Source organism: Paroedura picta, chromosome 10, assembly GCF_049243985.1.
Source record: "Paroedura picta isolate Pp20150507F chromosome 10, Ppicta_v3.0, whole genome shotgun sequence".
Taxonomy (NCBI): Eukaryota; Metazoa; Chordata; class Lepidosauria; order Squamata; family Gekkonidae; genus Paroedura; species Paroedura picta.
This window is the reverse complement of record NC_135378.1, coordinates 1,146,539-1,174,527: the sequence shown is the minus strand read 5'-3', so window position 1 is coordinate 1,174,527 and position 27,989 is coordinate 1,146,539. Positions and strand designations below refer to the sequence as shown.

Here is a 27,989-nt window from a genome sequence, read left to right as displayed (position 1 = left end):
GTTCCCTCCCTGGCGGCCTGACACGGCGAGAGGCGCTTCGCGCCTCTCGCCGCGTCAGACCGCCGCCCGAGGGAGCCCCCGGCCTACAAAAGCCTGCCGCCGCCGCCGCCGCCGACCAGCCCGCCGCCAGTGAGTCCTCAATCAATCACACTCACAGGGCCGGAGCCCGGAGGACGGGGATTGCTTCAGCCATGCTTGCTGTGCCATGGGGAAGCAGCCACTGTGGCGGGAGGGGGGAGAGCCCTTTCAAAGCCCATTCTTATGAATGGGCTTTGAAGCTAGTACAGTATAATAAAACATGCCGTGTTTACAAAATGCAGTCAGATTTCAAGCAAGCATCAGAAGCCTTTGCCCACAGCTCGGGATGCCAGTCTCCAGGTAGGACGTGGGGATCCCTCAGAATTATAGCTCAGCTCCAACCTACAGTGCTGGAGAAAATTGATGCTTGGGAGGGTGGACTCTCTAGCAATCCCATGCACTCAGGTCCGGTTCCCCCCAGGCCCCACCTGCAGATCTCAAGGACTGTTGCAACCACCCTACCCCTTGCTGGTGGTCATGGGGGAGTCTGGCAGCCCTGCCCACAGTTAACCTTTGACCTGCAGCCTAATGCCAGCTCTTATAAACAGTAATAGAATCATAGAATCATAGAGTTGGAAGGGACCTCATGGGTCATCTAGTCCAACCCCCTGCACTATGCAGGACACTCACATCCCAATCGCTCATCTACTGTCACCTGCCACCCCCTTAAGCTTTCACAGGATCAGCCTCTCCGTCAGATGGCTCTCCAGCCTCTGTTTTAAAATTTCCAAAGATGGAGAAGCCACCACCTCCCGAGGAAGCCTGTTCCGCTGAGAAACCGCTCTGACTGTCAGGAACTTCTTCCGGATGTTTAGATGGAATTTCTTTTGAATTAATTTCATCCCATTGGTTCCCATTTCACATTTCCCTGTATGTTAAATAAAATATTTTGTTTTGTGTGACTTTGTCACTCTATTGCTATTTTGAAGGGTTTAGTAAAGAAGGCTCTTATGCCTGCACTTAGCGTTCCCGGACTGAGCTAAAAGCCAAATCTTCTGCCAGTGACAGCGTGGGGCAGTCAGCTTCATTAACCACAACCAGGAAACAACAGCGACTGGGCAGCTCAGTCCCTGAGGAAAAATGTACCTCAGGGCGGGGAGGTGTGGAGGGGCCCACCATACTAGTCTGGGGGTCTTTCTGTTCATTCAAGCCTTCTCCCCTTGGGGGAGTGTGCCAGTTCACCGTTGCTGACTGGTGGTCTCAGTTTGGGGAGGTGGTTCTACTCACACTTTCTGGTACCGCTATATTGAGTCCAGCAGCACCGTTTAAGACCAGCAAAGTTTAATTCTAGATAGAAGCTTTGCATGTTTCAGAAAATCATGGCTTAATCTCAACCCATTGGTTCAACCTGACTCTTTCAACAGTATTATTCAGTGTTTTATTCTTTCATTTCGTACTGGCAGTCCTCCGGGACGAGTGGCCATCAGTGTCACACCTGGGGAGAAGCATAAGACTGCACTGGAAGCTGGTCCTAAGACAGACCACCCTGCTCATCTCCGGGCTCTTAATGTGGTTTCCGTTTCTCTTTGCTAGTGCAGATCATCAGCATGCCAACAGCCCAAGGTTTAAGTTTAACTTCATTGCAGATGTGGTGGAGAAGATTGGCCCTGCTGTGGTGCACATAGAACTCTTTCTCAGGTAAGTTTTGGGCCTTTTATTTCATGCACTGAGATGGTCACACCCTACTTTTCTCCTCAGGGGGCCTCATGGCAACTTACAACATCCTTCTCCTGGCCCCTGTTTTATCCTTGCAACAATCCTGCAAGGCAGGGTAGGCTGAAAGGGTGAACCGCACTCAAAGAGTTGTTGTCAATGGTGTTTCATCAGACTGGAGGGAGGTGAGTAGCGGGGTACCTCAGGGCTCGGTGCTTGGCCCAGTAATTTTATTTTATTTATTTATTTATATTTATATACCGCCCTCCCCCGAAGACTCAGGGCGGTTTACAGGGAACAAGAAACAGGTACAGATAACATAAGGAAACATATGTGACAACAGCAATAACAATACAGCAATAATAACTCCAACATGATAGAAGCAGTAATAATAAGATAGAACTGCAAAGGAGCCTCAGCTCAACTCTTACTGGGACCCAGTGCGTTAGGCTGATTAGTGGTGGTCATAATAGGAGGCGGGGGGGGGGGCTGAGGGCCAATTGGAAGCAGTTTGGCTTCTGCTCCTCTTAATTGGGAATCCCCCATGACCAGCACCCGTCCCCCAGTCCTAATATGTTGGGGAGCAGAAGGGCTAGTCCTCTTGTTCTCAAGGGCCAGTGAAAGATCTTCTGAGCTTAGAGGGAGTTGGGGGAATAGCCCTTGTTCCTGTGGTCCAGAGTCACTGTCTACAGGCAGATCCTGGGAGCGATTTCTGAGTGTCAGAGGGGCTGAGCATCTCCTTATTTTTCAACACCTCTGGGTACCATTCTTCCACCTGCTATCCTTTTCTGTTGGGTCCTCCTCTAATTGGTGAGACACCTTTCCCACCTCTCCCAATTGCCATCCAAAATGTGCTCCATGAGTTTTTTCCAAGAACTCTTCACCTTCCTTTATAGAACAAAGTGTGGATCTGTGTTCTTCTTCTGGCTTCTGCGCCTTCTCCTCCAGGAGCGCTACTAAGTTGTCCTTGGTGCAGGTGCATTTATAGTTACCCTGAGGCGAAAATACAAACAGGCCACAGACCGTATATGTCACAGCCTCAGGCCCATTGCCGACTATGCTGTTTCGACTGATTGCAAGAAAAATCATACTCCTTCTGCAAAGTCTGGAACACTTACAATGTCCTCTGCGTTGATCGACAAGCCAAGAGCCCTTTAGTTCTCTTGCCTTTCAGGGTATGTCAAGGGCTTGCACCTCTGGCGAGCCTTTTATAGCACAGGCAGCAGAGGGTGGAGCCAGCAGTCAGGCCCAGGCAAAACTGCCGCCTAATGCTAATTAGCTAACATGATTAGTTGTAGTGCCCCACCACCCAGGCAAAAGAAGAGGAAAAATAAAAAAACACACACTCAGACAGCCCCCACTCCCCTGCAACCTATACACCCTCACACTCTGCCTTCACACAGCGTAAGAAAGATGCAACATTCACCAGTTGCACCTGAGCTGGCTCTTTCACCTTCTCCCTGCCCAGCTGCTTGTGCTGCTGCCTCTGGTGAGCATTTGAGATATCATAAGGGCTAATGAGAAGCTGGGTATAAAATTGAAATCTTAATGAAAAGGTAATGATGTCTTGGTCATCTTTGCTGCAGTGTCAGAGCAGGGCTGGGGAACGTGGAGGAGATGCACTGCAGGGCAGCCAGCAAGGCTGTTTTAACACATGGGGTCAATGCTGCACCCTGAGGCATTGGTGGTATTGCTGGGGCTCGGCTTGCTCCTGGTGTGTCTGACCATATATGAGGTTCATACACACATATTTTGTTTGTTGGCTCACAGGCCTGTTCCCAGATGGTTGTTCTGGAGTTTTTGCCCTTCAACTGATAGACTGGCACTAGAGAAAAAGGCTTCTCTTCATTTATGGGATGGGAGTAGAATGTAGATGCTCCAGTTTTATTGCTTTCTATGTGACTGAAGAGCTAACCCTGCTGACTCCTTGTACAGGCACCCCCTTTTTGGACGCAACGTCCCCCTCTCCAGTGGTTCTGGCTTCATCATGTCCGACGCGGGACTGATTGTCACCAATGCCCACGTGGTCTCCAGCAGCAGCCCGGCAACTGGGCGGCAGCAGCTGAAAGTGCAGCTCCAGAATGGGGACACCTATGAGGCGACCATCCAGGACATTGACAAAAAGTCCGACATAGCCACCATCAAGATAAAGCCCCGGGTAAGGAACTGAGACGAGGACCAGATTGCTTTATGTATTTAAACACAGGCAGCCTTTCACAGTTAACTTAAATTTATTCCTGAAATAAACTTGTTTGCGGGTGTAATTTCTGATGCATGCACCCCAAAGACTTTCTTTTTTGAGGAAGTTACTACCTTGCTAGATCTGGGGAATGCTGTAGACATTGATTTCAGTAAGGCTTAATGACAAGTTGGTAAAATGTGGTATGGATCTTATTATTGGCAAGAAGACACACACACAATACCTTTATTGGCATAAAGCAGGTTAGGAACAAGAAGAGCAGAGATAGTCAAAATACATCAGTCAAGTTTGAATTTAAAGACTGAAAACAGAAATTCAGCCCCAATAAAAGTGACATCAACATCCTTATCACTCAATAAAAATTGGCAGATCAGGTCTTTTGAATGATTTCTTTGTTTGGGAATAAGAGGTATAGCATGCCTTTGCTGGACAATAAACAAAAGGCAGTCAATTAAAATATGTTGGATAGTGTCAAGAGTACTTGATTCACAGGGGCATAGTCTATTTTTGAAGGGAATCTTGGCAAATCTCCCTTGTAATACTCTGGATGGAAAAGCATTGATCCGGGTAAGCAAAAACGCTCTGCATTAAAGGGGATTTGACAAATTATACAAATAAGCCAGCATTATCCCATGCTTCACTGGGAGACCGAGAGCACGGGGAGAACAAGTTGCTGGAACAGTTGGATGGAATTTTTGAAATTCTTGATCAAGAAGCCTTTGTTTAATTTGGCATATAATGGAAGAGTCACTCAGAGATAAGATGCCAATTTGTTTGAGTGTAATTGGGATGGTGGAGAACCATTTAAATTTAAAGGAATCTCTCAATAAACAAGCCATTAGACTCTCTAAACTGCAGTTTTAGCCAATATTTGAAGGTGGAAATCCGGGTCTTAGTTTCGAGAAGATTGTGGCCAATTTCAAGACATAGAGAGGAATATGGAACACAGTTTGGTGTTCCCAAAATCTGCCAGAAAAAGGCAGACTATAACCTTTCCAAGTTTTTCTTAAAAGCTGAGATCCAGAGAGGGATACCATATAAAATTTGGGGAAGAATTTTTGAATCAAAAACACAAATGGAAGCTGGGATAAATCGATTGACTTTAAGGAAGAAAAAACGTTTTAGATAGGAAATGGAACAGTTAGCTTGTGAAACAATTCTATTTCTATGTTTGGTCAAGTGCAGATTGTGTTGGAAGATAATTCCTAAATATTTGAACCATTTGACCTGCTCAGTTTGATGACCACCAATATGCCAATTAGAGGGAGACCACTTCTGTGTAAAGACCAACAATTTGTTTTTTTCAAAATTAACCGATAAGTCATTGAGTTGGCAATATTCATAAAAAGTGTTTAGATATCTATTCAGACCAATTCTGGACTAGGAAAGCAAAACAGTGTTGTCAGCATATAAAAGAAGTGGGATTGGCAGTTTATCTAGTTTGGGGGGATGACCATTTATAAGTCTTGGGGTTTTTGGAAGGTCATGTAAAAAAAGGTTAAATAAATGAGGAGCAAAGATGCAGCCTTGATTAATTCCTCTGAGTATAGAGATTTGATTAGTTAAATTACCCTTTGTAGTAAATTTGACCTTGACAGGTATTGTTGGAATGGAGGTTCATTAGAAGTAGTAGTAGGCGCGAATCAGTTTTAAGGTCTTGCAATTTTCTCCATAGTAAACACCTGGAGATAGAGTCGAATGCGCCCTTGAGGTCAATAAAAGCTGCATAGAGTTTCCTCCTGCCTGTATGAAGGTATTTTTCTGCAAGAGAGTAAAGTGTTAAACAGTGCTCTAAAGTAGAACAGTTTTTAGTAAAGCCGATTCCTTTGGGACCTATTAGGTTGTTTAAAGTCACCCACCCTAATAGCTTACGATCTAGATGTTTGGCATACATTTTGCTGTAGATAGAAGGCTAATAGGACGGTAATTTTCTGGAGAGCTGGAACCACCTTTTTAATAAATAGGCACAATGACTGAATTAAGCCAGGATTCAGTGAATATTCCCGATTGGTCGATAGCTGTAAAAAGGACAGCCAGGATTCGTTTCCACCAGTTAGAGTTTAGTTTAAATAGCTCAGCTGGTAATCCGGCGGGGCCTAGAGATTTGCCTAGTTTTAGTTCTTGCATAAGGTTTTCAATATCATCCAGACTAACAAGCGGCCAGCTAGAAAGGGAATCAACAGAGGGTAGGCTGAGGTGATCGGATTGGATTGGGGAGGCAGCAAAGAATGTAGAAAAATAATTGCACCATGTTTGGGAAGGGAGAGAAGATTTTAATGGCCCTTTACTTCCACCTAAGTGCCTTGCAATTATTTTCAAAAAAGAGCAGCTGTTATTAGATTTAAATGACACTGAAAGATGGTCCCATTTTGCCTGATAATAATAATTACTGTCAGAGGGCATAAGCAGTCAAGTGGTCCCTCAGATATGCTGGGCCCAAGCCGTAGATGGCCTTAAAGGTCAAAACCAAAACCTTGAACTCGATCCAGGCCAGAACTGGTAACCAGTGCAGCTGCCTCAGCACTGGCTGGATGTGGGCCCTCCAAGATGAACCAGTGAGGAATCTAGCAGCTGTGTTATGTATCAGCTGGAGTTTCTGGGTCAAGGACAAGGGTAAGCCAGCATTGAGTGAGTTACAGAAGTGCAGTCCAGAGGCGACGGCCGCCTGGATCACTGCAGCCAGACAGTCCAGGGACAGGTAGGGGGGTAGTGGCCTCGCTTGGCAATGATGGTAAAACATCATCTGCACTACCCCTGTGACTGGTGCCTCCATCCAGGATCACCTCATATTCCTTGCCATGGGCAAGATGTTAAGTTGCGCCCCCGCAAAGGTAGGGAGGCACGCTTCCTGTCCTGCCCGTTTCCTGCTGAGCCACAGGACTTCCATCTTGGAGGGGTTGAGTTTCAGAAGACTCTGCACTAACCATCCAGCCATGGCTTCCAAACATCTGGCAAATGTATCCGGGGGGAGAGTCTATGTGGCCATCTATGAGGAGATTGAGCTGGGTGTCATCTGCATATTGATGACAACTCAGCCCATAACTCCATACCAGCGGTCCTAGAGGGTGCATGAAGATGTTAAATAACTTGGGGGTTAGAACCGCACTTTGTGGGACCCCACAAGGGAGTTTATAAGGGTGCAATAATGTCTCCCTGACTGCCAACTCTGTGTGTGGTCCTAGAAAAAGGCACAGAGCCATTAAAGGTCTGTTCCCCGAATTCCAGCCCCAGTGAGGCAGTGGGTCAGTAACTTGTGGATGACCGCATCAAATGTGGCCGACAGATCAAGTAAGACAAGTACTGCCTACCTGTCCCGATTCAGCTGGTGCCAGAGGTCACCCAACGAAGCAACCAATGCCATCTCCACCCCTTAGCCAGGACAGAAGCTCGACTGGTATGGATTGAACACCCAAGTTTCCTCCAAGTCAGCCAGGAGCTGGTCCTCTGCAGCCCTTTCAACCACCTTACCCAGAAACACAAGATGCGAGACTGGGCGGTAGCTGGCCGGGTCTCTCAGGTCCTGCGATGTTTTTTTCAGCAAGGGAACAACTACTGACTCCTTCAGCACCTTTGGGACCTCCCCTGTAACCAGGGAGAGGTTGACAATCTCTCCCAGAGGGCCTCCTATCGGCTGGTCACTTGTTTTGAATAACCAGGATGGACAGGAATCGAGGGGGCAACTAGTTGCCCTTACCCCCCAGCAACTTGGCCACTTTGGGTCCTGAGAGCCATCTGAAGCCATCAAACATATCCCCCTGTGACGGCCAATGGGACTCTAGTTCCCTTTCTGTATTAAGAGTGGCGGGAGTGCCCCTTGCCTTGGGGCAAGATATGCAACTTGCAGGCAGTTCCTTCAAGGGGATAATTAGCACTTCAAACACGATACACTTCAAAACCAACCTGTAGTTTGCAGAAAAGGGCTTGAGAACCACATGGCCAAGGAAATACAACGGGAGCACATTCTAGAACATTGTCAAGGATACCACAGTGCAGGATGGCCTTGCACATTCCACATACAGATAAAAGATTAAGAAAACAAGAGGTGTGAGCTCCCCTGGGAAACTAACTTAGGCCCAGGCACAAACACATTGGTCATCCTCCATCCAGGAGGGAGAGGGAGAAATTGGCATGCCACACGACTGGTGACAGATCACACCCAAAGGGTGCTTGTAAAGGGTTTGTTATTTATTATTATATAAAGCATTTACAGAGAAATTGAGAAGAAAAAGCGACCAGCTGATATGGTTTGCCATCTCTTTTAACATAGATATTCAGTTCCCATCACATATTATTCCTAATCTAGAAGTTTTTACCATTTTTCTTAGCCAAGTGATTGTTAATACATATGAGAGTATGATCTGTTATAGGAATACATTCTGTTATTATCTTAAATGATATTAGGTCAGTCTCCTTCATAAATTGGCCCTGACCCAAGAATTACTACTGCTGTCTTGTTAATGCCTATGAAGTATGGTTTGTCATCCTCTTTTAGCATACATATTGACATACATATTCAATTCCCATCGCATATTAATCCTGATCTAGGAGTTATTACCATCTTTCTTAGCAAAGTAGTTGTTGATACATATGAGGGTATAATCTATTATAAGGATATATTCTATTATTGTCTTAGATGATATAAAGTCAGTTCCCTTCATATATTGGTCCTGTCCTAAAAGTTACTGCTGCTGTCTTTCCCACAGGAAGCCAGGAGAATACTCCATTGTTCAACTCATCCTTCAGGTGGTCGCAGAAAATGAAATTGTGTTTTTTTCCATAGTAGAGTGTTTCTGATTGTCCTTCTGTCAGGGCCAAAGAAATCTCTTACTTGATTCTTGCTTGCAGTCGCCTTTGAGTAGGCTCTGAATCCTTTGTCAATCTGGATCTCTTCCTCTGGTCGCGCAGGAATATCTCCTGATAGCTTCCTAGTTGCTGTCGCTTTTGAATAGACTCTTTTTATTTTGCTGATCCAAATCATTTCCTGCTCTGAATAGACTTCCAGGTTTTCGGTACTCTCCTTCCTTGAATCTGTTTTCCCAGGTTCTTCAAAGGTACTTTGGGTTTTTACATCTCTGGCACTCTCTCCCTCCAGTTGATTAACTTCCAGACATTGAAGTTTCGTTTGATTTATTGTTAGCTGAGCTACGTCATCAGCTGGTCTCTCCGGACCATGGGCTCCATCCAAAAGCTCCCCCTTAGTCCCTCGGATTTCCTTTTCCAGCTTATTGACTGCTTTCAGTATCTTTGAGTTTCCTTTGCATAACAGATGGAAAAGCTGTCCCTTAGTTAATTCTTCCATAGTTCTAGGCAGTCACAAACTATAAACAGAAAGTCTCGTGAGGTCTCGCGGGAGCACGAGCGATCCCAAATTATCAGTTTGTCGAACTCCGTATCAAGTCAGCTTCCCCCACTGAACTTTCACCAACAAATCTTCAAAGCTCTCTCTTTGTTTGGTTAGTGGGTATAATTAGCTGGGAGTCTCTCACTCGACGAAAGAGGGAATTCGCTTGTGAATTGGTTGAGGGGGGGGAGGGAAGAGCTTGTGGGAGAAGAAAGAGAAAAGCCAGAAAGCTTTCAATTCTTACTGTTGCAGATTCCAGCTTCTATCAACGCTCCTGTCAATCTGGTAAAAGATGGTCTGGGAAGAATGTAAGGTCAGCTGGTCGTTTCAAGCTTGTAAAGTTGTTTGCGACAAGGACGCCCGCTATTAATCCGGGGAGTTCGGTCCCCCTACCTCCCCACGGATCTGTAGGACCCTCAGGATGCCGTTCCCGGTTCCTGGGGCGACCGGTGAGCAGATTTGCGTATCTGCTCAGGTCAGCCAGGTGCAGAAGCTCCTGACCCTCGGCATGGCTTAAGAGCTGAACAGAAGTCCAGCTTTTTTATGGCGCCATCTTCAGTCGACTCCCCCTTGTAAAGGGTTTGTCATCTTCTTGGAGAGGAGTGACAAGTGGAGTGCCCCAGGGATCTGACTTGGGCTCTGTGTTGTTCAACAGATTGATAAATGATTTGAATTAAGGAATAGAGGGGGGCGTGTTAAATTTGGAGATGACACTAAACTGGGAGGGGTAGCAAACACACCAGAAGACAGAATCAGGATACAGGATGACCTTGACAGGCTAGAAAACTGGGCTAAAATGAAGTCCTGACTTCCTGTTCATCGGCTGATTCCCGCAGGAGCGTAGATCTCGGCAGGACAAGGGGATTCAGCGTGTCAAAGGCTCCCATTAGGAAGTGGGAATCATCGGGCAAGGAACCAACGGATCAAAAACCAGGCAGCGGTCTGTCTTTGCACCCTCCATGCGGACAATTGTTTGTTTGTTTGTTTAATCATATTTATATACCGCCCTCCCCAAGGCTCAGAGCAGTTTACATATAACTGAAACTATATATGAAACCATACATATAATAACATTAATATTATTAATGGATAAACCGAGTGACAGTATAACATAACAGTATATCATAACATAAACTGCGGTAACTCAAACAGGTCTAGGAGTCTTAGTGGGTTTCTGGGCGGAGGGGGGGGCAGGGGCCCTGTAGATGTTGGTTGGTTGGCCTGGCCTCAGCCAAATGCCTGGTGGAAGAGCTCCCTTTTGCAGGCCCGGCGGAACTGTTTTAGTCCTGTCAGGGCCCTGATCTCATAGAATCATAGAATCATAGAGTTGGAAGGACCATACAGGCCATCTAGTCCAACCCCCTGCTCAACGCAGGATCAGCGCAAAGCATCCTAAAGCATCCAAGAAAAGTGTGTATCCAACCTTTGCTTGAAGACTTCCAGTGAGGGGGCGCTCACCACCTCCTTAGGCAACCTATTCCACTGCTGAACTACTCTGACTGTGAACATTTTTTCCCTGATATCTAGCCTATATCGTTGTACTTGAAGTTTAAACCCATTACTGCATGTCCTCTCCTCTGCAGCCAACGGAAACAGCATCCTGCCCTCCTCCAAGTGACAACCTTTCAAATACTTAAAGAGGCCTATCATGTCCCCTCTCAACCTCCTTTTCTCCAGGCTGAACATTCCCAAGTGTCTCAACCGATCTTCATAGGGCTTGGTCCCTTGGCCCCAGATCATCTTCGTCGCTCTCCTCTGTACCCTTTCAATTTTATCCACGTCCTTCTTGAAGTGAGGCCTCCAGAACTGCACACAGTACTCCAGGTGTGGTCTGACCAGTGCCGTATACAATGGGACTATGACATCTTGTGATTTTGATGTGATGCCCCTGTTGATACAGCCCAAAATGGCATTTGCCTTTTTTACCGCTGCATCACACTGCCTGCTCATGTTTAGTTTACAATCCACAAGTACCCCAAGGTCTCGTTCACACACAGTGCTACCTAGAAGCGTATCCCCCATCCAGTAGGCATGCTTTTCATTTTTCTGACCCAGATGCAGAACTTTACACTTATCTTTATTAAATTGCATCTTGTTCTCATTTGCCCATTTTTCCATTGTGTTCAGATCTTGTTGAACTCTGTCTCTATCTTCCGGAGTATTTGCCAGTCCTCCCAAATTGGTGTCATCTGCAAACTTGATGAGTAGTCCTTCCACCCCATCATCTAGATAATTAATAAAGGTGTTAAAAAGTACCGGACCGAGCACCGAGCCCTGAGGTACCCCACTACTCACCTCCCTCCAGTCTGATGAAACACCATCTCCTCTGGGAGCTCGTTCCACCAGGTGGAGGCCAGGACAGAGAATGCTCTGGCCCTGGTCGAGGCCAGGCAAACTTCTTTTGGGCCAGGGACCAGTAGCCGGTTGGTTGCAGCAGAGCATAAAGTTCTTTTGGGGGCATAGGCCGGGAGGTGGTCCGTCAGGTACACTGGGCCCTGACCGCGTATGGCCTTGAAGGTAATTACCAGAACCTTTAACCTGATCCGGAATTCAACTGGCAACCATTGCAATTGATGTAGTATGGGCCGGATGTGGGATCTCCACGGTGTCGCTGTGAGGATCCTGGCCGCTGCATTTTGGACCAGATGTAGTGTCCGGGTCAAGGCTAAGGGCAGGCCTGCGTAGAGCAAGTTACAGAAATCCAGCCTGGAGGTGACCGTTGTGTGGATCACTGTGGCTAGGTGCTCTGGGGCCAAGTAGGGTGCTAGTAGCTTGGCTTGGCAGAGATGGAAGAATGCCAGCTGTGCTACCTTCGTGATCTGGACTTCCATTGTGAGCAGAGTGAGCCGTAGTGAGCTCTACGCCAGTGGTCCCCAACCTTTTTATCACCGGGGACTGGTGAAAGCTTGACAATTTTACTGAGGCCCGGGGCGGGGGTAGTCTTTTACCTAGGATGAGCCCCTTCTCTGCTTGCTTTCCCGCTGGCACCCCTTACTTCCTGCTGCTCGCTGGGGGACGCTGCCAGCAGCAGCTGCGCAGTGCCATGCAGTGCCATGCTGAGGGGAAGCCCCAGCCACAGTAGCCGCTGGAAAGCACCAAAGGTGAGCAGCAGCTGGCGACGAGGATGAGGAGGAGCCGCAGCCTGGTACTGACTGATCCACAGACTGGGACCGGTCCCCGGACTGGGGGTTGGGGACCACTGCTCTACGCCATCCAGGGTGGGCAGGCGCGCTTCCTCACATGGGCCCTTCCTACCCAGCCACAGGACCTCCGTCTTTGAATGATTGAGCTTCAGACGACTCTGCTTCAGCCATCTCGTCACTGCTTCCAGGCAGCTGGCTAATGCTTCTGGGGGGGAGTCACGGCGGCCATCCATCAGGAGGAAGAGCTGGGTGTCATCGGCATTTTGATGACAACCCAGCCCAAACCTCCGTACCAGTTGTGCGAGAGGGTGCATGAAGATGTTGAATAGAATAGGAGAGAAGACCGCTCCCTGTGGGACTCCACAAGTAAGTTGCCAGCGGTCCGATGTTCTCTCTCCTATTGCAACCCTCTGTCCACGATCCCGGAGGAAGGAGATCAGCCATTGGAGGGCTGTCCCTCGTATTCCGGCATTGATGAGACGGCAAGCTAGAAGCTCATGATCGACTGTGTTGAATGCTGCTTAGAGGTCTAGTAATATCAGCAGTGCCGACCCGCCTCGGTCCAACTGGCGACGGTCGTCCGTCAGGGCGACTAGCGCTGTCTCTACCCCATGGCCAGGCCGGAAACCTGACTGGGATGGGTCTAGGACCGAAGCTTCTTCCAGGTCTTCCATCAGTTGGTTTGCGACTGCCCTTTCTACCATCTTCCCCAGAAACGCTAAATGCAAGACGGGTCGGTAGTTATTGGGCTCTCGCGCATCTAGAGATTTTTTTTAAGCAGTGGCCGTACCACAGCCTCTTTCAGTCCCTCCGGGAATTCTCTCGTTGTGAGAGATGGGTTGATTATCTCCCGGAGGGGGCCCTTTATCCTTGTGCCAGGTGTTTTTAAGAGCCAGGATGGACAAGGGTCCAGTGGGCATGTGGTTGGCCTTGCTGTTGCTAGTATCCTTTGGTCAGCATGAGGGAAGATGTTGCAGAGGGAAAATGTAAAGTGCCCAAATCAAAGTGGAAATCGAATTCAGTGTAGATGGCAGGGATTTATTCGAGCTGGCAGTGGTAAAAAGCCCCGTGCAGACTACACACATATATTAATGTCTGTTCCTTCCCTCCTGTTTCATCCTTCCAATATAGACAATATGTATTCTGGCCACTGCCATACAGTTCCCTACACTGGGCCTACACATGTCTACAGTAGCCATCATTAGAATAAGATATTCTGGTAATGGCTTTAAACTTTCAGTTGTTTATCTACTGTAACCTCTAATAATAAGTTCCTGGGATGAATCCGGTCTCAATAAAATCTAAGGAATATATTTCCTACCTTTCTCTACCAAATAGTCCTTTCCTGTCGGACAACAAAAACGTTTCCAACAATGATAAACTCTTGAACTTTAGGTACTGTTGCTGAAACTGCTTGCTGCAGTTCTGACCCCTTCTGACCCAATGACAAAGCAAAGAGAGTAATTTCACCGCCCTTTCTGCTCCGTATTATAGTCTACTGATCTATTTTATTTATTTATAGTCCACTTCTCTCCCTGAGACTCAATGCAGATTACACTGTGCAAATCTGATGGATATTATTTCTTGCAGGTTGATGACCGGAATCAATATTCTGGGGATGAGAAGGGATTACAGGAGGAAGGACAAGGTCCCACTGAGAGCATTTTCAGGACCTTGTTCTCTCCACAGCCGCTTTGTGCCATCAGCTAAACTAAGTGGGGCCAGCTTATCTGAGACTACCTGTGAGCTTCATCCTCAGGCACAACCTCCAGACTTAGCGTCTCAGCTGCAAACTCAGTGGAGCCCAGTGATATGTGGTGCCTTTCCATCCGCTCAGAGGAGGTTTTCCCATGGTCCTTGTTTCTGATCCATCACTAGACTTGTCCTGCTCATACTCATGTAAGCCATCTCCCCCCCCCCTTCAAAATCTTGCAGAAAAAGCTGCCCGTCCTCCTCTTGGGCCAGTCTGGGGACCTGAGGCCAGGGGAATTTGTCGTAGCGATGGGGAGCCCCTTTGCTCTGCAGAACACGGTGACCACAGGCATTGTCAGCACGGCACAGAGGGACGGCAAGGAGCTGGGCCTGCGGGATTCAGATATGGACTACATTCAGACAGACGCCATCATCAACGTGAGTCAAAGCTCTGCTGCAGAAAGGGCTCTTCGGGATCCCATGGCAGGTTTCAGTGCTGTCTTAGTCAGGTGGAGTGGGGGATGGGTCCTACTCCCAGGAAGAAGAGGATGTCCTTTAGCCACTCAGGTGCTTCTCTTATCCCCTGTGCCTTCCAGGGTTTATGTGAAGCTGCTGGACCTGCATTGAAGCCTCGCCTCTGTCCTCGTGTCATTCAGCCCTTTCTCTCCTTTTCAGGGGGTTCAGTGGACATGATGGCAGCACTGAAAACGTGCCTGGAAACAGTAAAAGGCTGGACAAGGGCCAGCCGGTGGGACCTCCATCCTGAGAGGGTGGAGGAACAAGAGGGCTTCACCAGCATGGGACTAGATCAGAGGCCAGGGGGAGGGGCAGATTTCTTAGGTCGTACACAGCTCTCCCCTCCCCACCACCCAAAGAGAATGGAATGCAAAATGCTTTTTTGAAATGTGGCTTACATTTTCTGGTATGGACATTAATATTTTCTTGTCCTGGTTTTTGCAGTATGGGAATTCAGGAGGACCACTAGTCAACTTGGTAAGAACTTGCTGCATTTTTGTGTTTGTGTCCTGAGAGCTTAACTTCAGTACGGCTGCCCTTCCAGCACAAATCAAGTGGCTGTTGTTAATTCACCCAAGAGCATGGCTCTTTTTAGATGTCACCAGATCAGATCCATAAATACCCATGTGTGGGGAGAAGGGTGGGGTCCCTGGCCTTCTTTTAATTCCAGCCCCACTCCTTGAGACCTGGGTTTTTATGTCTATTGTGATGTGATGGGCTGTGGCTTTCCGTGGTCTTGGGCAGAGGGAGATCTTTCTGCTCCTTGAGGTGGGGAGATAGAGTCTGAAGAGGGTGCATACAGAGCATCTGCTCCAGACTGAGCTCTTGGGTTGCTTTTCTGCTGTCTTGCAACACTCTAGAACAGGGATCCCCAGTGTGGCAGCTATGGGCACCAGCACCTTTCCTGGCACCCACCAGGAGTGTGCCGGGGGCCATGCAGGGCTCTTGCTCAGCTGGCCTTCTGATTGCCAACTTGGAGAGCTGATTCACTGTAAAGAGCAAAACTGGATGGTTTCAGTGGCAGCTGGCACCTTTGGGTTGGTTTTATTCTCTCTCACTCCTTTCTCTTCGTATATATTTTAAATTGCCCCTCTTCTCCCCTGCACTTGGGATCCCTCTGTGTGATTGATTCCGCCTCCAATGGCATCCATTTTGTAGTTGCATCCCCCACCCTATTTCTTAATTCCAAGGGTGCCCATAGGCTCAAAAAAAGGTTGTGGACCCTTGCTGCAGAAGCTGGGCAAGGCAAACTAAGTGGAGAGGGTGGAGTCAAATGCACTTGGAGTGTCCGGGTGGTGGAGGTGTGTGTATATTTATTTAAGAGAACAGTAATTGTAGGAAGAGGTTATAAAAGTTGGATGTTGGAAGTGGGAGCTGACCTGAAGGAATGTGTTTTAACTATTATTTGGCTGTGAGCTTAATAAACAGTTTTTGGAATTTGATTTGGAATAATTATTGAACAGATAAAACAAATTGGTGACAACGGTGAGATGGCTTTTGGATCTGTGAATGCACTGGTACCTTTTTTGCAACGTCTCGGAGAACTTCCAGTTGCTTTACTTCATGGATCTGCATTTTTTTAATGATTATCTGTTTGCAATTAGTGGCACAGATGTGACTGAGGAGACAATGCCTGTGCTGCTGCTTATTCACTCCTTGAGAGTATGAGGACAACATATTTTTTATACATTTCCTTTTGCTGAAGGGAAACATGAGACTGCTCTTAAGGGTTCACCCTTCAAGCTTGCTGAATATAACTGCAAAACTTTATAGTAAACATCTATTGCATGAATTAGAAGACTGGGAATCAACTAATTGTGTTATTTACCCCATCAGGCTGGGTTCAGAAAAGGACAAAGTACTATTGAACACAATATTCAAACAGTTAATCACCTTGCCACATTAAGCATCAATGGTCCCATCAAAGCCTTTTATGTAGCTTTTGTAGATTTGGCCACAGCATTTGATATAATAGAGTTTGCCTTTAGGAAAAGTTAGCTAAAATAAATATTGACAAATGCCTTCTCTGCCTCTAACAGGAACTAAATACTGACATATGTGCAAAACTTAGAGTTTGTATTTCTGACTCAGTAACTAACCCAGTCCCAATTCAGAGAAGAGTTAAGAGGGTTGTCCTGGCCTCTATGATTTTTAATCTTTACCTTAACGATTTTGTTTTGAGGTTAACTGGACTAAAGTTTACTCCTCCCTCCTTTGGTCAGCAAAAAGTATCAGTCCTATTGTATGTGGATGATGTGGTTTTAATTTCAGGCACCTGCATTGGTTTAAAGAGATTTAATGAGGAAGTTCTTAATATAAATTACAAGACCAAAATTATGGTCTTTAGGAGAAGGCCAAAGAGATTTAAATGGAACATCCATAGTATTTCCATTGAACAAAGCAGTTCATTCAAGTACCTGGGAGTGACCTTCATTGAGACACTGAATTGGAACAACCATTTGGCCTTAATTAAGGCCTCCACTCCTAAAATAATCAGGGCCATTCTAAGATTCTATGTGTCTAAGGGTGGATTTCTTATTGATCCAGTGATAAAACTATTTGTATGTAAGGTCTTACCCCATTTCCTTTATGGTATCAAAGTTTGGGGATGGAGGGAATACCTGATTTCTAGTTTGGAAGCAATTCAGAATAATTTCCTCAGACATATCTTAGCTTTTCCCAGAGGAACTCCTGCTGCACATATGTGTGCAGAGTGAAGACTTCCATTGATTAGGGCTTGAGTTCACTTAGCTTTGTTAAAGTTTTGGATAAAACACAGAAAAAACTCTAACAATATTCAAGCAGTGTTTTGAGTTAACTTTGAATACGGATCCCTCTAGACTTGCTTGCTATGATAAAATACGAACACAGTACTCCATCCCAGTTAATATACTAAGAGCACAAGTGGATGGGGCAAATCTGAGAGATTGGATCCTTAAAAGTGATGTTATATTGGATAAACAAATAATAATAAAATCTAATTTTTGTTTAATCCATTTGTTTGTTTAAACTATTTTTAAAAGTCCATCTCAGATCTGATTATTTAGTAACTCTTTCTGTACAAAAACTTTGAATGGCTTTTACCCACATAAGTTTTCAAGCCATCAGCCCTACTCGCAGGCCATTTTTCTGTTGTACCTTTTGATCTTCACTTATGTATTTGTGGAGAACCTGTTGTAGAAGACCTCTAGCATTATGTTTTAGATTGCCCATTATACTTGGAGCCAAGAACCAAATATATTAAGAGATTTTGTTGGGCCAGAACTTCCCTGTGAATTTAGACAAAATGGTCTTCTTATTGTTGGATACCAATCCCCTAATCAGTTATAATGTATCATCATTTGCATTAGCACCAAGGAAAATTCAAGACAAATTTATGCCAACAGAGAGTTGGCATCTATCTATCTATCTATCTATCTATCTATCTATCTATCTATCTATCTATCTATCTATCTATCTATCTATCTATCTATCTATCTATCTATCTATCTATCTATCTATCTATCTATCTATCTATCTATGGTTCCTCTATATACTTGTGAAACAGCCCTGTGAAAGGAGCGTGTCCCGGGCATCTGTGAGTGAATACGGGCTAATCAGGGTGTGGCCAGTACAGCTACACCCTATGCCCGCCTCCCTCACAGTGTGCCTATTATGGGGAGAGGAAGGGAAGGCAATTTAAAACTGCTGAGAGACAACTGAGGCATGCTGGGTGCCTGTGGGCCATTCCCAGTTCTCACAAAGCTCTCAGCCCCACCTCCCTAACAGGATGACTGTTATGGGGAGAGGAAAGTAAGGTGATTTTAAGGTGCTGAGAGACACCTGAGGTGTGCTGGATGACTGTGGTCCATTCCCAGTTCTCACAAAGCTTTCAGCCTCACTTCACTGACAGGGTGTCTGTTATGGGGAGAGGAAGGGAGAAGAAGGGAAGGCAATTTTAAACTGCTTAGTGACACCTGAGGTGTGCTGGGTGACTGTGGTCCATTCCCAGTTCTCACAAAGCTCTCAGCCTCACTTCCCTGACAGGGTGTCTGTTATGGGGAGAGGAAGGGAGAGAAAGGGAAGGCAATTTTAAACTGCTTAGAGACAAATGAGGCCTGCTGGGTGACTGTGGGCCATCCCAGTTCTCACAGACCTCTCAGCCCCATTTCTCTCATTGGGTGTCTTTTATTGGGAGAGGAAGGAAAGGTGATTTTAAACTGCTTAGAGACACCTGAGGCCTGCTGGGTGACTGTGGGACATTCCCAGTTGGGGAATAAATCCAATCTTCAACCGCTCCTGCGTAGCGGATAAAATAAAACAGTAATGGCCCCGAGGGCGGGCCCTATGCGGGATGAGGAAGGGTGCTGATAGGCCCCTTCCCCTGGACTGACAATCGTAGGGCCAAATTGGCAGGCCCAAAGCGCACAATTGGCAAGGGACCAATTGTGAGCCACACTGAGCCACGCCTCACTGCCGCCCCGCATAGCAGGACACGCACTAGCTATGGCCGCGGGAGCGGCCATGGCCGCGCTGCCCGCTAACACGACATGTTGGCCGCCACCCCACGCAGCCAGGAGCGCCCGGTGGTGGGAGGTTTGGAAGCGGCGGCGGCAGCCGGCGGCCACAGATGCTCCAAGGGCCGCGGCGCCAGCCACTAATACCACACGTTTCCCGCCGCCCCACGCTGCCAGGAGTAGCCAGCGGCAAAAGCTCAGGGACTGGCGGTGGCGTAGCTAGCGGCTGCACCCACCGCGATGGCAGAGCCGGTGCCCACAGAAGACCGGGCAGATCGAATGTGTCCTGGCCTTGAGTCCGCCCGCCACCATTCACTACCTCGGGACCAACAACAGAGGTAGGCGGCGAGGCGGGGGGGGGGAACGGAGAAGCCGGCGCTGGCTCACAGGCCACCCCACGGCTGGCCTCGGGTGTGGGTGCGGGGGACGAAAACTGGAGAGCCGCCCCACCCACCAGGCTCGCTAGCGCCCTCTGTATTTACGGTACAGCGGGCTTAATTTCTAGTAATAATAATATTGAACAGACATAACGCTCTTCACAGCAAATCCTGCAATTAGGCAACAATTAAGGATGACGGTGCTGTTTGGCAACAGATCTGGAAGGAGTGTCTGGTGAGAAATGTGTATACCTGGCAGAGGCAGAGATGGGGGGGGGGAACAATTTTGGGCTTCTCTGTGTTCTAAGGGGTGAGGGCAGTCTCTTTATATACTGAAAGGTAGCCTCAAGTAGTCCAGCAGATGCTCTCTATAGAAGACAGAAGTCACAGCAGGACCCTTTCTGCTGATGGGTGAGACCCTCCAAATGTTGCTCTGCAAATTAAACTACATCTCCCACTGCTTAGAACAACCCAGTGAACGCTTAAGGGATGATCAAGCCCCAAATTTGCCCACAGCAGACTTTTCATTGCCTTTATTGACTTCTGGTCAATTGCTTAGGGAACTTAGGAATTCGCAAAAGAATGAATAAGTACATCTATTGGAAAGGAACAAAATTGTTCTAAAAATTGAAAAACTGCCATGTAACTTCAGAAGATTTCAAACAACCACTTCACTGTCCCAGTTACTGAAAAGAAGTAGATCTGATTGAAATGGAAGGTTTACACACTGACTTACGCCTTTGTATCCTTTCCTCTACTATACCTGATGCTCTTCTAGCAAGAGGCTCCAGCCCTGCCCCCCTACAGAACTGCCCTTTCCTTGGCAGTGAAGGGCCTGGAGCTCATGGTGTATCCCAAGCCACTGGTCCTGCCACACAGCAGAGGAAGGGCCAGCAGAGACCAGGCTGCCGGTGCAGTGGTTAGGGGTGCAGACTTCTCATCTGGCACGCCGGTTTTGATGTCGCGCTCCCCCACATGCAGCCAGCTGGGTGACTTTGGGCCTGTCACAGCACTGTTCTGACTGAGCAGGAATATCAGGGCTCTCTCAGCCTCACCCACCTCACAGGGTGTTTGTAGTGGGGAGAGGAAAGGGAAGGCGATTGGAAGCCACTTTGAGACTCCTTCGTGTAGAGAAAAGTGGCTTATAAGAACCAACTCTTCTCCTTCTCCTTTCTTCTTCTTCTTCTTCTTCTTCTTCTTCTTCTTCAGTAATATCAGGGCTCTCTCAGCCTCACCCACCTCACAGGGTGTCTGTTGTGGGGAGAGGAAAGCGAAGGCGAATGTAAGCCGCTTTAAGACTTCTTTGGGTAGAGAAAAGCAGCATCTAAGCACCAACTCTTCTTCTTCAAAAGCTAAAAGTAAAATGAAAATGCTGTTGGCAGAGTAAATAAGGCAGTGAGGATGCTCACCCTGGTTAAGAGTAGGTAAAGGTTTGTTTCAGTTTTGCCATATTTGGTAGTGCAGAGGAGAGAGCGAGAGAAAGGAGCTGGCCACATGTCTAACAGAGAGAGAGAGAGAGAGAAAGAGAGAGAGAGAGAGAGACTGGACTAGTGGCTTCTGAGAAGAGAAGGTCCTTACCTCACTATCCTCTCTCAGGGTCTTGTTCCTGCCCCCTGCAAGGTCATCTTCTCCTCTTCTTTATACACCAGACATTGCCTAGTCCAACAAATGCCATGCTTCTGAACTAACAAAATGTATATCTTTTTTCAACAGGATGGGGAAGTGATAGGCATCAATACTTTAAAGGTGACTGCAGGAATCTCCTTCGCGATACCATCTGATCGAATCTCCCAGTTCCTCTCTGAGAATAACAGCAAACAAAGTAAAGGCAACATTTTATAATTTCGGTCCTTGGAGGGGCGATGTCTTTGACCGTGAGGAGTGTCCTCTGGGCACTGTTTTAAGGCTCTGCTCAGTTGTCCCTTGGGGTATCGCAGGAGGCCTTTCCACTTGGAGGCAGGATTTGGGCTTGAAACATTGGCAGGCCTTCTGACCAGCCACAGAGGAAAGGAGAAGTGTTGCTCTCTTAGCTCCAACTGTGCAATCAGGTAGAGAAGATTGCGCTTCCGTGCGCTGTGTGGGAACCCTGCTGCCCAGAAACTAGCTGGGGGAGCTAGCATGCAGAGGGGGCAAAATCTGTGCTGCTTTGCTCATGGGCAGAAAGTAGAAGTTGTGAACTGGAATGCTGATTTTTTTTAAGATGAAGAATTCAGATTTCAGATAGGATGGCTCTCTTTAAGTATTTGGAAGATGATGTCAGTGAGCAGTTCCTGTCGGTAACAGAGGATAGGACCCGCAGTAATGGATATCTAGTTGGTACCATTCTACAAACAGTTTACTAGATAACAGGAAGATTTTTCACAGTCCGTGTAGTTCAGCAGTGGAATGGGCTGCCTAAGGAAGTGGTGAGCTCCCCCTCATTGGCAGTCTTCAAGCACCGTTTGGATAGATATTTATCCTTGATGGTTTAGTTTGATTCTGCATTATGCAGGAAGTTGGACTAGATGTCCAGAATGTCCCCTTCCAATGCCAGGATTCCATGATCCTATTCTATGAGCAAATTCTGATCATTTGTTATAATAATAATAAGACCACCACACTGCAAACCTACTTTGTGGAACATAAATTAGACCTTGTTTGTGTGATGGAAACCTGGACCAAGGAGGGCAAAACAGTCACCCTAAAAGAACTGGCCCCTGCCACGTACTTCATGCTCCATCAGTCATCGACCACAAGGTAGGGGGATGACAATCCTGATCCGGGAGGATTACTCCTTTCCTGTTCCATCAATCCCAGGCACTGAATATGTTGGCCTCTGGTGGGATGCAGCTGAGAGCTTGGCCATCTGGATGGTGTACGGCATACCCAATGAACCACCTAGAAGCCCTACCAGCTTTGCTGGAGGCGGTGGCAGCCTGGACTACTGATACTGGGGGACTTTAATATTCATGTCGAGCTGCTGTGCTCTGGAAATGGCTTGGACCAGGTGTCGGTCATGCCAACACTGGGGCTCTCACAGTTTGCAACTGATCCCATACATCAGGCAGGTCACATCCTGTACCTTATCTTTAGTGCAGGGCTGGAAGCAGGGTTGATAGTGCCAGACACCATTTGATGGCCAAACCACTGGCTATGATTGTCCCCCCAACTCAGTTGGGTGCGGAGCAAATTTTGGCTCACCCAAGGAGACTTATGGATCCCAATGGATTACTGAACACTGTGACCCAATGCCTCACAGTGCCTCTCTGAATGGGTTAATTATCGACTGTCACAACCGGATGCTGACTGCCAGAGATGAAATGGCTCTCAAATGCTCTCTCCACCCCCACCTAAACCAGGGCCCCTGGTACACAGAAGAACACCATGAGATCAAACAGGAACTGGAGTGAGTTTGGAGGAGAACTTGCAACGAAGTGTCGAGAACACAGTAGAGATTATTTATGAAGCCCTATGAGATGGTGGTGAAATCAGTAAAATGTGAATTTTGCTCAACTTCCATCACATGTGCAAGTGCGTGCCCAGCACAACTATTTAGGGTAGTTCAGTCACTGCCTTCCAAGAACGGAATCAAAATAGAAATAGATTGGAAATCAGTTGTGAGGCATTTACAAACTATTGTGTGGACAAAGTCTCTACATTCCACCACAACTTTCTTCCAAATTTAGACATAGAAAAAGAACTAGAGGCCCTTGTCAGCCTCTGAAGGAAACACTGGATGGCTTCAGATGACTCTCACTGATAGGAGGATACTGATTTCCATGAGGCCAACCACTTGCCCCCTAGACCCCTGTGTCTCGTGGCATAGTAGGATAGGGAGATAACCTCTCCCTCTTGACCAGCAAATTCCCAGAGGGATTGGAGGAGTTTGTGGTACAGCCAGTAGTGAAGAAGCCATTTCAGGACCTGCAAGAACTTGCCAACTATCACCCGGTCTTGTATAGAATCATAGAGTTGGAAGGGACCTTAGGGGTCATCTAGTCCAACCCTCTGCACAATTCAGGAACTCACAACTACTTCCCCACAACTACTTCCCCACCCCAATTTCATTCTCAAGTGACCCCCACCAAAAATCTCCAGGAAATTCACCTACTATCCCACAGTAGCAATCAGCAATTTCCCGGGTATGCAAGGAAGGGCCACAAGAAACGAACATTAGCACATCCCTTCTTGCCCACCCAACTCACAAATTAATAAAATCAGACTTTCAATCAGATGACTATCTAGCCTCCAAAAACTTCCAAAGAAGGAGAACTCACCACCTTCTGAGCAAGCCTGTTCAACTGAGGAATCGCTCTGTCAGGAATTGCTTCCAGATGTTTAGCCAAAAATTCTTTTGAATTAATTTATTCCCATTGGCTCTGGTCTGACCCTCTGGGGCAACAGAAAACAACTCTGCTCCATCTTCTACATGGCATGACTTAGTTCCCAAATCCCTCACCACCTTTATAGTCCTCCTCTGGACACGCTCAGGTTTTCCTACATCTTTATTCAGTTGTGGTGTCCAACACTGAACGCAGTATTCTGAGTGAGGTCTGATCAGAGTGGAATAAAGTGGTAACATCACCTCTGGACACTATACTTCTTTTAAAACAGCCCAAAATACCATTTGCCTTTTAATTCAGTGTCTGGTCTACTAAGACCACCCACATCCTTTTCATACCCACTATGTATGTATGTATGTATTTATGTATTTACTAGTTTCAAAGCCCATTTATAAAATTGGGCTTTGAAAGGGGGGAAGGGGAAGGGAAGGGACAGAGGAGTCCCCCCCCTCGCCAGCTTACCTGAAGGTAGGTGGAGGGTGAAGAGGCGTGGGTCTGGCCAGCTTGTCAGCGTCCCGGGGGCTTCTGGATGGTGCAGGGGCAGGCATGCCGGCTCCAGAGCGTGGCGACGCTGTCTCTGGGCCCGCCTTCTACAAGGCCCACGGACAGCATCGCTGCCTCCAGCACATGCCACTGCTGTCTCTGGACCCGCCAGAGGGCCGCAGGGACGTGCAGCGCCAGCCAGAGACTTCTGCTGGACCCTGAGGCAGCCTGGGTGCATCACTGACATGCGGGGGCTGTCCCTGGGCCCGCCAGAAGGCTCCAGCTGGCGCTGCACGTCCCTGCGGCCCTCTGGCGGGTCCAGAGACAGCAGCGGCACGTGCTGGAGGCAGCGATGCTGTCCGTGGGCCTTGTAGAAGGCTGCGTTGGCAGCCACCCCTGCAGGCTGCCCTGGGTTTCTGGTGGGCCCAGTGCTGGGCCTGCCACGTGTAGGAGGAGGAGGCTCAGAATGGCAGTGAGTGGGATGGGGGTTCCACGTCGGGTTGGGAGGGGGGAGCGCAAGTGTTGGGAGAGTGCGGGAGACAGGGACGGGTGGGAGCGTGGGGTAGAGAGGGGGGGTGTGTGGGGGGATCCACGGGTTTGAGTTTTGAGCGTTGGGGGGGGGAAGACAGCTACGGCTGGGTAGGCGGGGGGAGTGCGGTGGTGACTTGGGGTGGGTGGGCAGGTTGTAGAAATGGGCACGGAGTGTCGATGGTTCGGGGGGCAAGTTGGGGGGAGGCAAGAGCAGGGAGGGTGGGTGTGTGGGTGTTAGGGGGGTGGCGTGGGGTGGGTTAGCTTACTGTGTCCATCGTGGTGGCACCTCTTGGCTGGCCACGGGAGCGGCGGGCAGGGCCACAATCGCAGCCTGGGAGGAAGGCTGGTGGGGAGGCTCAGGAAGGCCCCCAGCCGGCGAGGCTCCTGCCTCGGTGGCGGGAAAGGAGCAGGGCCACCCCGTCTTTGATGCGGCGGCCCTGCTCTTTCCTTGCATCCTCCTCTCCAGGCAAGGTCCCTGGTTCGCCACCTTTCCCGGCAGCGAATCATCTGTGTGGCCAATCCAGGGCGGGCCAAGTGGCCAATGGGGAGGCGCACTGCGAGTTTTTATCACAGACAGGCCCCACCCATTTCTCCTCCCACTTAGCCCTTAGGGCTTTATTAATACCGCTCCCACGGAGCGGTTTACAGATGTATGTATGTATGTATGTATGTATGTATGTATGTATGTATGTATGTATGTATGTATTTATTTGGATTTTTCTATTGCCCATTCTTTACAGTTCTGGGTGGTTTACATGGAACGTTATAACTTTACATAGAACATTATAATAATCTATAACATTATACAAGTTTAAATAGAACATCACAACAATCTATCAAGTAACAGTTCACAACACAACATGAATAACAACCAACTGGGGAGATCAAATTGCTCAGTCATGGAAGGGCGTCTGATGAGGGGCCCAGCAGATGTTCCAAGTCGTTCGGCCTCAAGCGAATGCCTGGTGGAGGAGCTCCCTTTTGCAAGCCTTGCGGAATTGTGGAAGTTGTGGAAGCTTCTACTGTCAAGACAAGTCTTGCCCATCCTATAGTGATGCTCTGGTCCAACCCTCTGGGGGAACAGAAAACAACTCTGCTTCATCCTCAAGTACATGAAGATAGTTATCACAACACCTCTTAGTCGTCTCCTCTCCAGGCTAAACAGACCAAGCTCCCTCAGTCTTTCCTCATATGACCTGGCTTCCAAACCTGTCACCATCTTTGTAGCCCTTCTCTGGATGCACTTTAGTTTCTCTTCATCTTTCTTCATTTGTGGTTCCCAAAACTGAACACTGTACTCCAAGTGATGTCTAACCAGAGCAGAGTAAAGAGGCAACATCACCTCGCGTGATCTGAACACTATACTTTTTTTAGTACAGCTCAAAATCCCATTTGCCTTTTTAGTCACTGAGTCACACCGCTGACTCATGTTCAATGGATGGTCTACTAAGACCCACAGATCTTTTTCACATGTAATACTCCCTAGTCAAGCCTCTCCCATCCTATTTGATTTTTCCTTCCTAAATGCAGAACTTTACATTTTTCACTCTTAAAATTCATTTTATTCATTATAGGCCAGTTCCCAGCCAATTAAGATGATCTTATATCCTGATTCTGTCTTTGGCTGTGTTTGCTACCCCTCCCAGTTTAGTATCATCTGCAAATTTAATAAGTTATTTCATCCAAATCATTTATTTAGAATCATAGAATCACAGAATCATAAGGGGCCATACAGCCCATCTAGTCCAACCCCCTGCTCAACGCAGGATCAGCCCTAACCAACCTAAAGCATCCTAAAATATCCAAGAAAAGTGTGTATCCAACCTTTGCTTGAAGACTGCCAGTGAGGGGGAGCTCACCATCTCCTTAGGCAGCCGATTCCACCGCTGAACTACTCTGACTGTGAAATTTTTTTTCCTGATATCTAGCCTATATCGTTGTACATGTAGTTTAAACCCATTACTGCATGTCCTTTCCTCTGCAGCCAAAGGGAACAGCATCCTGCCCTCCTCCAAATGACAATCTTTCAAATACTTAAAGAGGGCTATCATGTCCCCTCTCAACCTCCTTTTCTCCAGGCTGAACATTCCCAAGTCCCTCAACCTATCTTCATAGGGCTTGGTCCCTTGGCCCCAGATCATCTTCGTCACTCTCCTCTGCACCCTTTCAATTTTATCTACGTCCTTCTTGAAGTGAGGCCTCCAGAACTGCACACAGTACTCCAGGTGTGGTCTGACCAGTGCCGTATACAATGGGACTATGACATCTTGTGATTTTGATGTGATGCCCCTGTTGATACAGCCCAAAATGGCATTCGCCTTTTTTACCGCTGCATCACACTGCCTGCTCATGTTTAGTTTACAATCCACAAGTACCCCAAGGTCTCGTTCACACACAGTATTACCTAGAAGCTTATCCCCCATCCAGTAGGCATGCTTTTCATTTTTCTGACAGAGATGCAGAACTTTACACTTATCTTTATTAAATTGCATCTTGTTCTCATTTGCCCATTTTTCCATTGTGTTCAGATCTCGTTGAACTCTGTCTCTATCTTCCGGAGTATTTGCCAGTCCTCCCAATTTGGTGTCATCTGCAAACTTGATGAGTAGTCCCTCCACCCCCTCATCTAGATCATTAATAAATATGTTAAAAAGTACCGGGCCAAGCACCGAGCCCTGAGGTACCCCACTACTCACCTCTCTCCAGTCTGATGAAACACCATTGACAACAACTCTTTGAGTGCGGTTCTCTAACCAATTCACTATCCACCTAACTATCTGAAAATCCAGATTGCAGTCCTTCAATTTATCCATCAGAACATCATGGGGAACCTTATCAAAAGCTTTACTAAAATCCAAGTACCGAATTTCCACGATCTAGCAAACCTGTCACTTGGTCAAAAAAGGAAACCAGGTTGGTCTGGCAGGACCTGACAGCAGACAAATCCATGCTGACTTCCTTGGATCACCAAATTGTTGTCCAGATGTTTGCAGATCGCTCCCTTTAATATCTGCTCCATTATCTTACCCACAACAGAGGTCAGACTCACTGGTCTGTAGTTTCCCGGGTCATCCTTCCTCCCTTTTTTGAAGATCGGAATAACGTTTGCTCTCTTCCAGTCCTCCGGGACATCTCCAGTCCTTAAAGAGGTCCCGAA

At 47.5% G+C, this 27,989-nt stretch overlaps 1 protein-coding gene across 2 annotated transcripts in view; it reads left to right on the top strand.

The window, feature by feature from the left end:
- The window catches only part of HTRA3 (HtrA serine peptidase 3), a 54,161-nt gene that overhangs the window by 16,970 nt on the left and 9,202 nt on the right, over positions 1–27,989 (top strand). Inside the window, exons 2-6 of one of the 2 annotated variants that reach the window (XM_077301929.1) lie at positions 1,617–1,716; positions 3,667–3,889; positions 14,351–14,545; positions 15,068–15,100; positions 21,210–21,318. In XM_077301929.1, coding sequence (XP_077158044.1) covers positions 1,617–1,716; positions 3,667–3,889; positions 14,351–14,545; positions 15,068–15,100; positions 21,210–21,318 — 660 coding nt within the window. Of the gene's footprint in view, positions 1–1,611; positions 1,717–3,666; positions 3,890–14,350; positions 14,546–15,067; positions 15,101–21,209; positions 21,319–27,989 lie in introns of both variants that reach the window. The other variant, XM_077301930.1, reaches the window with a different exon arrangement.